The following is a 13,517-nucleotide window of genomic DNA, read 5'->3' on the forward strand; positions in this document are numbered from 1 at the left end:
CCAATCTTTGCAGCTCTTTTACCTAACGGTATATTCTAATTTCTGCCTTTACTGTCTATCCCAATTTTGTCACATATAACCAAGGCTCCATCTTCTAAACTTTTCCAGGTCTTGCATTTATGCTTCTGTCTTGGTCTGTCCTTACCCATTTTCTGCACCTGGGAAAAGGCACAGAATGCATTTTTATTTTCTATGTCTATTGTTGTTGCTGTTCTGTGAAACACTCCTGACTGCTTTGACTGTTTTTTAGTTATCCATCTTCCAGGTTCCTGATACAATTTCTAATAGCTATGCTCCCAAAGCCATCACATTTTCTTGTAATTTATTTATTCATGTTGAGTGCAAACATTTTCTATTTAGGGACTGGGCTATAGATTCATTTTTTTATGGCCTTCAGTTTCTTGAACAGTACCTAACAGATAGAAGAAGTGAATGTATGAAGCACCCGCCCACTGTCAGAATACGCTTGATCAATTTTTGTACAAGTGACTCAAATAACCAGTCATTATGTCCAATTATCAGCTATCCTCACTTTGGCTAGCTTTCCTTTATATTTCTTCTTGTCTTTTCTGCCTCTTCCAGTTTTGTTTTTAAAGTCTGTTGGGATATGAGGTGTGTGTGTGTGTGTGTGTGTGTAACTTGAAAAGAAGGCCATTAGCCAGTAATTAAAATGACTCAACCAGCTCCTGGCTTAAGCCACACTTTCCTTAGTTTTCATACTTAATGTTTTCATACTTAACTCTTTTCATACTTAATGTTCATGTTAGAGATTTGGGTGCGGGGGCAGTGGGAAGAATTGGAATAGATGAAGTAGAATTCTAGATGTGGTGCAATTCTGAGTATTTGAAAAAGACATCGTTTTTGACTGTTGGCCAAAGGTCCTGTCTGGGACCTGTGGTTTCCCTTGGGGGGGCTAGTCATAATTAGTAGCTTTGGACTTAGAATGAGGACACTCCACATTTCAACGCTCTTGTGCAAAGGATGATTTTTATATTTGAGAAAAACTTCCTTTTTTCGAGTTGCTCTTGTCCTGAGCAGGATGACTGGTCTCCGGTAGCCATGTGATGTGTCGTGGAGGACAATCGTGGAGTTCAACTTAACTTTTTTAAAAATTAAAAACAACAACAACAACGTATTTCTGAACACTGTGAGGTTACTGGTTTGCTAACTGTGACATTGTGTCTAGTGGGATGCTGACTTTTCACGTGGTGAAAATGACAGCCATGGAAAGGGGCTCCAGGGAGTACGACTGAGGTGACAAAGAGGCAGCGGAGATGTCCATGTAGAGACAGTTCCTCATGCTTCTGTCAAAGGTCTATTTCATAACGGAAGGTCAGACTTCACCACCACCTCCTGAGAAATCCTTGGTCACCCTGATGAGACAGATCCACCGGTGTGTGCAGAGCCCCAGTTCTCCCTGGACTGTCTTTGGGATCTTCCACTGTTCGTAAGAACTGACATTCATAGAATCACGGAGATATCCGTGAGACGGTGTGACATTCTTGTGAACCTGCTATAAAATATTTTTTCTAAAAGAAGATATATTGCAGCAATTTTTCAACTAGATATAGAGTTACTACTCAGAACAGAGAAAGGATCTGTTTTGCTGAACACTTTAGCAGAACAGAGAATCTATATTCTATATCTACATAGATATAGAATATAATATATAGATATATAGTATATATAGATATATAAGTACCTACAAAAATAATATAACTTATTAATTATTATATAAAATAGCCATGTGACTGAGGTTTTACTTTATGCTTCATTTCAAGACATTTCTCATGAGTAAGATTATATGTTACTTCGTGATCACACTTAATACCAAAAAGACTACATTGGAAATAGTATTATTGATTTTTAGAGGAGCAGGGCTTTACAACATAAAGCTGATGGGCTCAATTTGCCGTATTTGAAGAAAAGAAAGGCTCATAGTGTTTAGTGATTCTACTTACTTTTAAAAAATAAGCAATTGAAAGCTGAGCATCAGTAGCTCCCTCCTGTAATCCTAGCTACTCAGGAGGCTGGGATCTGAGGGTTGAGGTTCAAAGCCAGCCTGGGAAGGAAAGTCTGTGAGACTCTTATCTCCAATTAACCACCAAAAAGTGGGAAGTTGAGCTGTGGCTCAATGGTAGAGTGCTAGCCTTGAGAACAAAAGTTCAAATACACAGTGCCCAGGCCCCGAGTTCAAGACCCAGGAATAGCACAAAAATAAAATAAACAACTGAAGATTTCTCATTCATATCTTAGAGCGAAACACATCTGTTCTGGAATCATCCTGTTTTTACTTGTCTGATGCAGAACATCAACATTGGGTGTTCATAAACTCTAGAAACATACAAATCTGATTGCAGAACATGCTGGTTTTCTTATCGTAGAGTGAATGTAGCAACCACTAGTCTCAAGTGCTGTTGTGTTCAAATAATTGTTGATTCAAATCAAAATAGATGCTGGGCACAGGTGGCTCATGCCTGTAATCCTAGCTGCTCAGGAATCTGAGATTTGAGGATCATGGTTCAAAGCCAGCCCGGGCAGGAAAGTCCCTGAGATTCTTTTTTTTTTTCTTTTTTATTGTGAACATACTGTACAGAGGGGTTACAATTACATGGGCAAGATAATGAGTACATTTCTTATCAAGCATTGTAGCCTCCTCCTTTGTTTACCCTTCACATCCCTTCCCAGCCTCCTCCCGTCCCCCCACCCAACCCTCCCCCCCCACCAAAGTTGTAAAGTTCGTTTTCGACATGACAACTTGTACTTCTCATTGTTGCAACGAGTCCACCTGTATCCTTATTTAAACAACTTGTTTTTCCCCTTCCCCTCCACAAATTATACCTACATCAAATACAGTGAAAGCAGGGGTTATACTGTGGGGAAGGGGCATACAAAGCAACAAAGAAATAATCTTATAAATGCGTTAGAAACAAATGCATTAAAGAAAAAAAACATTTAAATACATATCTAAGGGTTCATTTTTCTGGCATCACATTATCTGACCTTTTCTGCTTGACTCATACATATACTAGATATTGCAAATAAGGGAAACCATGGGACCTATGTTTCTTTGGGCCTGGCTTACTTCACTTAATATAGTTTTTTCCAAGTCTTTCCATTTCCTCACAAATGTGGCAATGTCATTCTTTCTGATGGAGGCATAGAATTCCATTGTGTATATATATACCACATTTTCTTGATCCATTCATCTACTGAGGGGCATCTGGGTTGGTTCCATATTTAGCTATGGTAAATAATGCTGCAATAAACATAGTTGTGCTGGTAGCTTTAGTGTGGTCTTGTTTGTAAACATTTGGGTAAATGCCCAAAAGTGGGATTGCTGGGTTATAGGGGAGCTCTATGTGAAGTCTTTTGAGGAACCTCCATACTGCTTTCCAAAGTGGTTGAACAAGTTTACACTCCCACCAACAATGCAGTAAGGTTCCCTTCTGTCCACATCCCTGAGATTCTTATCTCCAATTAACCATCGGAAAACGGGAAACAAAGGAGGAGGCAACAATGCTTGATAAGAACTGTACTCAATACTTTGCCCGTGTAATTGTAACCCCTCTGTATGGTATTTTCACAATTAAAAAAAAAAAAAAAAAGAAAACCGGAAGTGGAGCTGTGACTTAAAGTGGTAGAGCACTAGCCTTGAGTTGAAGAGCTCAGGGACAGCCCCCAGGCCCAGAGTTCAAGCCTCACAACTGACCAAAAAAAAAAAAAAAAAAAAAAAAAAAAAAGGTCCAGTTTGTTATTGCTACTTTTGCTACTTGGCTAAACATGAGTTTCATGTCTGATACTTGACTATTCAATTGATTAGACCTTAGGTAGACTTCCTGTGGACTGCACGTATTGAGTTCAGGACTTAAAATAATAGATATGTGAAAAATAAAATATATAGAATGTTCTCCCTAGAAACCACTTGTTTTGCTATGAAAACACTTCATTTGATCACAGCTATAATAGCTATTGTTCAAAATAACCTTGTTTATTTAAAGGGAAAAATTAGGTGAGGAGAATGAAGTTAGTGTCCAAAGTGGAATTTAGAATATCTTTTAGCTAAACTCATAATATTAGTTTGAGTAAAACTGGAGATGCTAATGAAAACCATAGATTCAGGAAACATGTAAAAAACTTTCAAGTTTCTTTTTAGAGTTTCCTTATTTTCTGTAGATTAGAGGATCATTTTACCCATTTGGAGAGCTAAAAAGAGAGCTTATTTGATTGGATTGACATAAATCAGATAATGCTAAAGCTAACTTTGTAGTTTTAAGTCTAGTATGGTGAGTGTTATTTTACATAAATTCTTCCATTTCTCTGTTATTTCATTTAGAGTAGAAAACCAAAATGTCTAAGGTTACATCTTTAAATATTCTTGCCCCCAAAGCAAAATTATTAAAAATATTTATATCTTAATTTACTTTTTTTTTAAAAAAGATCAGTTAGTCTTCAGAAGTACAGGAAGTGGAAGTGAAGTGATTTAAGGAGTTTCTTACCTAGTCTGTTGTTTTACCTTATTGGCCGGGTTACTTGAGATTGGCTATGACTGATAACTCGGCTACTTATACTAAGTTCAACTATAGCTCAACATACAAGGATTGAGCCAGAGTCATCCATCCTCAAACCTAAACTTAATTTAACATTCCGATGTTCATGTTTTGAAATGTTTGAATGAGTATATGACTATTTACAGTTTTAAATAGCAACATATTTATGGGAACTAATTAGTTCATGGCATAAGAATTGGAAAGCATACAGAAGATAAAATGCTCTTCTAACCATAGCTGTCCATTAATATATTTTGAAAGAATACAGTGTGGGCTATTTCCATTATGTTTTAGCAATTTACAAACTGATGCAAATTAAAATGTCAAGGAAGTAATTACTGACAGCATGCTACCACAATATGGCGTGTGCTTCTAGAAATTTTATTAGGAATCCCTTCATATTCATTGCATTGATTTGCATTGTTTGGAGAGAGGCCTCCTGTTTCAAAGGTGCTTTTCCCCCCCAATCACATATTTACTTTCAAAACTTCATTAAAACAATGTTTTTTTATTGACAGAACTGTACATTTTAAGTGAAGGGTGATTGTTTTGGTAGGTGCACATGTTATATTAACTTCCGATATTTAAGTTAGTCATTCTCTCAAAAACTTATCATTTCTTTTGGAATGAGGAAATGAAAACTTCTCTTCTACTCTGAAACATAAAACCCAATATTGTTAACTTATCATCACCCTCCTGTGGGCTAGAAGAACACCAGGACCTTCTGTCTTTTATCCGTGACTTTGTATCTATGAGCCAATCTCTCCCATCTCCCTCTCTTGCTTTCTGTTCCCAGCTTCTGGTAAGGACTTAAAAAAAATTGCTTTGGTTGATTCTCTGAAATTGCTCTGCATTGTTTACTAAGGAATTTTGAAACACAGGGATATGTTGAAACATAGTCATGTCTAAGTTTAAGACAAAGTTGGAGTTAGCTCTTGTGTTTGATTGAGTCAAGAATAAACCTGAGAAATGATTTTGATTAGAGCTATGAGGAATTGAAATACAGATACCAAGAGACAATCATGTTTAGAAGCAAAGCTTTTCTTGAGTAGGGGGAACAGACAATTAAAAGCACACTGGTTTCCTATAATACTATGGACTGTGACCATTTTTGCGATATCTACCTGAGAAATGCTTAAAAGGACAAGGGTCTATTATCATTCTTTTTTCTATGCAGCCATTTTCTTTTCTTTTTCTTTTTTGTAAAAAGCCACCTTTTAGAATTCAGTCAAAAGCCTTAAGAAACGTAGACACTCAAGTTTTCTAAATTTTTCAAAAGGACAAAACCAAAACAAAAACCTCCCCTACACCATGTCCAGTTTCCTGAGCAGGAGCTCATTTAAGGCTTATTCAGAGTTGATCCAAAACACTGCAGTGTGCTCATTTTCTTCTTAGAAATCAGATAAGCTTCTGAAATGGGTCAGTGTGGTTTGGGCACTCAATTGCCTCCTCTAGATTTGTTCTCGTAAGCACAGGTGCTAAGTGGAGAGGATTTCTGAGCTTCCTCAGCCTCGGACAGGAATTTGGCAATCCAGGCAGTGGGTAGAACTGGCTGCTCAGTGGGAGGCATCCCGAGCTATTTATAAAGCTTCAATTGTTCAGGTCAAACAACTCCAGTGTTCAACACAAGGGTGACAGTGGGAGGAAGAGGGAATGGGTGCTGGAGAGACTACTATACTGCTTAAGAAAGTCAGGAAGAAGGTTCTTCATGGGATTCTCCCAGAGTTCGTTAATGTCTTCATCTATCTTGAATAAGTACCACCTTAATGACTCTCCAGACTCTCTCTGGAATAAACTTGAATGATGGATAGGTTTATAACTAATCTCAAAACGGCACATCCCTATTGCTTCAGTGAAGTGTTTTGAGTTTTGGCTTTTTCTTCTAAAAAGATTGAATAAGAGGTAAATGGTCAGCTTCTCTTAGAGTCTAGGTTTATGCCTTAGACAGGCAGTATAAATGTTTTGAATATTTTTATTATTTTTAAGTAACTGTACTGAGGAGTTGCCATATATGTTATTGTCACGATAGCTTTCCGTCAGTTCTCCTATAGAGGTGTAAGGTATGGAAGAGGAATTTCTGAAACATATTTTGGATTTAATTTTATAGCTGAGAATTTTATAACTGAGTACTGCAGAGACTCTTAGAAATCAGCCTCCAAATTAGTGGATTTACTACTACAAATGTGATCGTGTTATTACCTAGTGAAACGATGTGATGTCACTAACCTTAAATCACCTCAACTCTATTGTCTAGACAACCCAGAGCAGTGTAGGGGAATATAATAAGCAAGCACATGTACTGCCACTAGATGGCATACATTCACTACAATTTTGGCTGAAGATTGCCTCCCTTCTTTATCGTAATCTGCGGGGTTAGGACAAAGGCAAATGTTATCCATTACAGGGTGATATTTTCCTATCATCATTTAACACAATGACAAGCTCAGTTTTATCTTTTCCTGCCTACTTCAAATCAAATCAAGAACTATTTATTGGAAGCTTTATGAAAAGAATCTTCCTTTGCAAGGAGAGTTGAAAATCATCTTTATTGGTGGTTGGATAATATACTTACCACCTCTACCAGGAAAGAAGAAAACTACCCACAGTATTCCACATAATTCTCTTTTATTCCATGGCTTTGCTAATTTACATTGCCATTTCTCCTGCAGCTAATTCTCTAAAGGATTCTAAACAGCACACATTTAAAAAAAAATTCTGCTATCCTGATGGCATTAATGTTCAAAATTAGCATTTCTGAAAACAGAAAGCTAAAAGGTCTTCATGACTCACCAATGAACTGCCCATTAATCAGGTCTTCATATTGTAGGACAGGCAACGCTCCCAAATTCTCTGAGTCCGCAGAACCAAAGTGGCCTTTGGTTATGAGGAATTATGATTTGGTCCTGAAGCTAAATCATGGAACACTCCCAAACCTCCCTCATATTCACAAACTAAAAAGTTGGGAGATGGACGTTCACGAAGACAAACTGGGCCCAGGTCACCATTTGGCTATAAGGCATAGAAGCAACATGGAGAGAGAAATCCAGGACTTCCTTGCAAGATAGAAATCTAGGACTTACCTGTTCTAATATGTTTTGAAGCCTCTCTATCTCACAGTCTATCACAAATTTCTTCTCTTGTCTTCTGTCAAGTTCTTCTAGAAGCTGTCGATAGCTGACATCATTAAAATTTTCCACACATATAGCGCTGACATGCCAACCATTTTGTCCTGCTTTTTCCATAATAGCTTGAAGTATGGAGTACCCTGGGGGGAGGGGAGGAAGGAGAGTTATTAAAACATGCTTTTCTTCCTCTGTAGTGACTCAATGCAGGCACTGAGACCACATCAATATTTTTTAGGCTCAAAAATACACTCTGATTGCTTAGACACTCGAAAAGGGGAGTGATTATTTCAGAATCACTTTCTCTCGCTTTCTTTACTGAGAGCAACATAATCTCTTAAGCTATTGATTGAATGAAGTAGCATCACCCTACCTTGGGTAAGCTCTCAAAAATCACTCCACCAGAGAGCATTCCATTGCTCTGGACATTATTACCATTATGATTTGATGAGATAAACTAAAACCCAAATCTACCACCACCTGTAGTTAACATCGACTCCATAAACCCTTTTTGTTATTCTACCCTGTTGTCAGAATTCATTTTTGAATAACTGCTTTGATCTTCTCCTTGAATTGTTAACAACATTCTTGGCTTCAACTATGGAAGAGAAGATGTCAAAGAAAGAACACAATGGTATTTATTGGAGGCCATTATCCTTGCGGTCTCGTTTGATAATGTGGACAGATGTGTTCTGCAGAAGTGCTATTAAGCTCTTGCTTTCCTTGCAGGAGGATGATAGATGTTGGTAGTGAGCTGGTAATCACTAGGTGAGAGACAATAGCCTGGTCATAGAGACAGCCATTTAAATAAAAAGGTAACTTAGTTTTTCCAGTCGTATTGATAGCTGAGCCCTCGTGGATCGCACCTGTAGTCTTAGCTGCTCAAGAGCCTGAGATCTGAGGCTTGAGATTTAAAGCCAGCCTGGGCAGGAAAGCCCATGAGGCTCTTATCTCCAATTAACTACCAAAAAGTCAAAAGTGGAGCTATGGGTCAAGTGGTAGCGCATGCTAGCCTTGTGCAGAAAAGCTCAGAGATAATGTCCAGACCCTGAGTCCACCCTGGTACATTTCTCTCTCTCTCTCTCTCTCTCTCTCTCTCTCTCTCTCTCTCTCTCTCTCTCTCTCTCTCTCTCTCTCTCTCTCTCTCTCTTTCTCTCTCTCTCTCTCCCCTTCTCCCTCTTCCTCTCCCTCTTCTTCTCCCTCTGATACTACCAATTGAGGGACTGTGGTGCCCTTAAGGAAAGGTTTGGTTAAACTTTACTGTATGGGGCAAAGAAAATACCAGAGCCTCTAGAATTGGATGATAAAGGTGGAGAGGTTGCTGGAGTTGGGAGTGGGAGGAGGGAATGTTCTTTAGCTTTGCTGGACTTGGTGGAAGGTGACTCATCCAGTCCAAGAACCTGGGTTATGAAGGAGCTGTGAGTCTGTGATCTCAGCACTGTGTATATCTTCATGCCAAGGCCAACAGTGTCATAGTAACTTCCTGCTTACTCTAGTTCTCTGTTTTAAATAATCATATGAGAGACCAAGAGGGGGGGAGAGTACTCTAATCTATAAATAGACTTCATATAAGGACTGGTTAGGATCAGAGTCTACTAGCCAGTGATTGTTTTTCAGTTTATGGCTTAACATAAATAAAAATATCCTAGTCCTCTTCAAGGCAGTCTAGTGCTTCTTTGAGTTCATGCTGTAGGTGCATCCATTGCTTCTCTCTCTTAACTTTCTGAAGTGAGAATTGAGCCTTGCAGATTAGAAGTGAAGATCTGAGAGGAATACTCATTGCTTGCAAGATAAAAAGAAAGCCTTTTTGACTTTCTGTATCGTGTGTGAGTCTCAGATCATGGAGGTTGGTTTTTTTGAGGTGTGTTTTTTACATGTGAGTTTCCAATATGATGTTCAGGTAATGTCAACTGATAAAACTAATGATGGGCTCATATTTGAAATGTAAAGTACTTGATAGCCAGCCAAAAAGAGAAACACTGTGGCAGTTAGGATTCATTTATTCCTGAACAGATATATTCTCTAAAGAGGAAGTGAGAGAAGGTGTTAATTACTATGTAATGATTCTGGTATACCTATTGCTTCACTTAGTCTCCTTCAAGTAAGGCATGCCAGTGATTACCTTTTCAAATCTTACTCAGACCTCCTTAAAACCTGAGCGGGAAAGAGGGAACAGCTGACACTAAGCAAAAAGAAAGGAATGTACATGTCACCTGATATGGAAGAAATAACTGTATTGTCAAAGCTCATAGAATTCACAAACCTTATAGACCACGATACAGACAATTTGCCCCATGAATGTTAGAATGTGTTTGTGACTTTAAATATCACTATTTCACAATACTGTGAAATTTATGTACTCACTTAATTACAATAAAACATTTGCTATAAAAAAAACCCTGGAAGCCCAGGACTCTCTTTCTCCCCTTTTCCTATTCAACACGTATGTAGCTGGATGGGAGAAAAAAACAAACAAACAAACTTTCCTTAATGCATGTGTTCATATCTCATTTATTACTTCCTTGGGATTTGCTCTCTGATCACACCTAGCAACACATGGCTGGATTTGAAGGGACCGCTTTGAAAAATGACAGTTGGTCCCTTTACTTTTCCTTTTTCTACTTTTATTTATCACCACACTAAAAGTAATTCTAAGACTTTTTTTGCTATAAAAATGATAACCATGAGCCACGCATATCAAAATAATCTTCCTGCTCTCCAGGATCAATCCCTGGTTTGGTTCGTTTCTTTAGATATTGCTGATATTTTTTTTGACATCATGTGGCTGGCAGGACAAGGCATTCATGTTGTGATTCTCCTGCTGACACGGCGTTCACAGGATGTAGAGAGACAACCTTCTGATGAAATTTATATTTGTTCCCACTTCCAGCACCAGAGTGAAGGATTTACACTAATAAAACAAAACCATACTTCAAAAGGCAGCATTTCATTATCTGATTGCTCAGTTACAAATGATGCTAGGGCTGAAATAAGACAAAAAGCCAAGCATGTAATCTTTGTTAAATGTCAGGGAAAGTTGGCCACCTAAAAGACCCATTAATCATAGTCAGAAATAAATGGCATCTTTTCAATGCGGTGAAAAGAACAGTCAGTTTCAGTTCCTTGGGAAAAAAAAACTTAGATTCTTTTACAAGTTGTGTTTGATGTTAATGTGCTCTCTTATTATTCATTGCTGCTCAGATGTGCACATCTTATTTATTTGCCAAGATAGCTGGGGAAATATTGTAACTAGGAGAAAATATTGCTGTCGAATCTGTGATTATGTAACTCAGTTGTTATATAAACGAGAAAAATCATCACAAGTAAGGCCATACAATTTCTACATCTGGCTCTGATTTATATCTTGTGAGTTATTAAAAAAATCTGCAATATAATATGGCTAGTCAAAAAAAGGAATGCTGCAATTTTAAGTGAAAATCACGTAGTTAACAGGAAATTTGCTACTGTAAAAGAATTTTTACCTCTTGATTATGCTTGAGAAGCTGTCTAACAATTCCACATAACTGCTTGAAAAGTTGCTACATACAAGATTCTATAAGGTTCATCAAGATAAACAAAAACATAATCCTTTATCTTTTCAGAGAATCTAGTATCTAATAGGTCAGATAGGTAACTGGCCATGACACAAAAGATACATTGTTGCATAAATGTCTTCAATGGAATCGGAATACTAAAAAAGTAATATAGGGAGAGACTATTAAGGACACAGTCACATTAATGATGAAAAACAAGTAAGCTAGCTTGGCACTGGTGGTTCATGCCTACAATCCTACCTACTCAGGAGCCTGAGAGCTGAGGATCCCAGTTTGAAGCCAGTCCAGGTAGGAAAGTCCCTGAGACTCTTATCTCCAGTTAATCACCAAAAAGCTGGAAGCAGGGCTCTGGCTCAAGTGGTAGAGCACTTGCCTTGAACAAAAAAGCCCAGGGGCAGTGCCCAGATCCTGAGTTCAAGCCCCAAGACCTGCACCAAAGAAGGAAAAAGAAAAGAAAAGAGGGCTGGGAAGGTGGTTATGTGGTAGAGTACTAGCCTCACATAAATGACGCCCTGGGTTCGATTCCTTGGCACCACATAAACAGCAAAGGCCGGGAGTGGCCCTGTGGCTCAAGTGGTAGAACACTAGCCTTGAGATGAAGAGCTGAGGGACAGCACCGAGGCCCAGAGGTCAAAAGCCCCACGACTGACAAAAGAAAAGAAGAGAAAAGAAAGCATGCTTATAGACCTCTCAGAGCACTATCAAGTGTGCATGAAATATCTCTAACCCTACTATGATATCATATAATAATACTATCAATTCAGCTAAGCAGGATGATAATGAACAGTCCTGAGCTTTGCATCTTCACACATCAACACATTTTATTTCATCCATGGATAATGACCTATTTTGGATGAGTAGCATCTCAGAGCTGCTGCTGCTAATTACACAAGCTGGGCTTATTTATTTGATGTTCTTCTTTTTTTTGGGGGGGGTGAACTGTTATTTGATTTGAATGTCTGTATACAAAGCAGCAGGAAGAGCAGGAGAAATTTACACCAGGGAGGAGATCATTTCACAAAGACAAAAACCTGTCCATATGCCACACAAGGTTCCCCTCGGATGAAGACTGAAATGTGTCTACTGTGGTTTCCAGTGAGAATGCCCAGGGTGTACCTTCATGGAACAGGGAATGGATGCTGGGTCTGGAAGTCCTATCTCAGAAAAGAAAATTCAAGGCAGAAATAGGGGAGAGGTGAGGGTAAGAGCAACTAGTTAGACTCTGATCAGGAAGGTAGAGAAACATTATGCATTGCTCAGATGAAGGCTGTCCTCACGGCCATATAGGCTGTGTGGGCAGCTGCTGCTACAGTATCAGTTCTTCTGGTTTGCACTAGATTCCTGAGTTGGAGAAGAGCCTGTATGTGTGTGAGCCTCCTTCAAAGAGACGACTGACAGTCTGTGATGATCACTTGCTTTTTTGCCACCATACTGGAAGTCTAGTGCAGATCTGGTAACCACTTAGTGTGGACTCCCGCCAAAGGGGCTTAGTAGGGACATAGCATGCTCAAAGGTCACAGTGTGGGCCTCAAGGTCTCAAGGCACAGGAGCAAGGACCCGCATGGCAGTTTGGTGAAGGCTCTCTGCAGCTGTGATCGAAGCATTTATTCATGCTACCGTTCAAGAAGGGCATGGGGAAATAAGCAAATGGTTTTCTTTCTTACCCAGCTTGACGTGATACATGTAAACCTGAGATAAGAATGGATGTGTTGAGTTTCTCTCTTCTTCAACATTCAAAAGTAAAACTAGATAAATCTACCTTTCAAAGTGGATTGGAAAAAAAATGACCATTTCAAAGCTAGTCCTTGGGATCTTACCTTATCCCTAAGGCCTCTTGTGTTTTCTGACAGTAATGCCTTTGCTGTCTGACCACTATAATACTGTATGCATGCATCGTTCACAAAGAACTTGAAGCTTCGAATCTCTGACATTCAGCCATTGTAGTAGAACCCATAATTCTCTAGCAATTCTTCCTTTTATCCAAAGCAATGGAATTTTAACCTTGGGAGTGTCAGAATACATTTCCTCTCCTCTCTTCTTTTGGACAGGAAGTGTGGTAAACTTTCTTCCAGAGACTTTTTTGTTGGCCTTTATTTATTATTTTTTTTTTGCAAAGATGCTATACAGAGGGGTTACAGTACCGGAGTGAGGCAATGAGTACACTACTTGTTGATCATTGCTATCTTTCCCTTGTCGTCCCACTGTCTCTTCCCTCCCCCTCCTCGTACACTCCTCCCCCCGCTAAGGCCCGCCCCTGCCTAAGTTGTAACGTTCATTTCCAATATACTGTT

The 13,517-nt window shown here is 38.8% G+C and overlaps 1 protein-coding gene across 5 annotated transcripts in view; it reads right to left on the minus strand.

Annotated features, from left to right (window-relative positions):
- LOC138838825 (glutamate receptor 4-like) overlaps positions 1–13,517 on the minus strand; it is a 274,865-nt gene that overhangs the window by 86,675 nt on the left and 174,673 nt on the right. For all 5 annotated transcript variants that reach the window (XM_070038188.1, XM_070038187.1, XM_070038190.1 and 2 more), the window contains one exon: positions 7,631–7,815. In XM_070038188.1, coding sequence (XP_069894289.1) covers positions 7,631–7,815 — 185 coding nt within the window. The remainder of the gene's footprint in view (positions 1–7,630; positions 7,816–13,517) is intronic.

The sequence above is a fragment of the Dipodomys merriami genome, unplaced genomic scaffold, assembly GCF_024711535.1.
Source record: "Dipodomys merriami isolate MVZ:Mamm:240054 unplaced genomic scaffold, mDipMer1.0.p SCAF_29, whole genome shotgun sequence".
NCBI classification, from domain to species: domain Eukaryota; kingdom Metazoa; phylum Chordata; class Mammalia; order Rodentia; family Heteromyidae; genus Dipodomys; species Dipodomys merriami.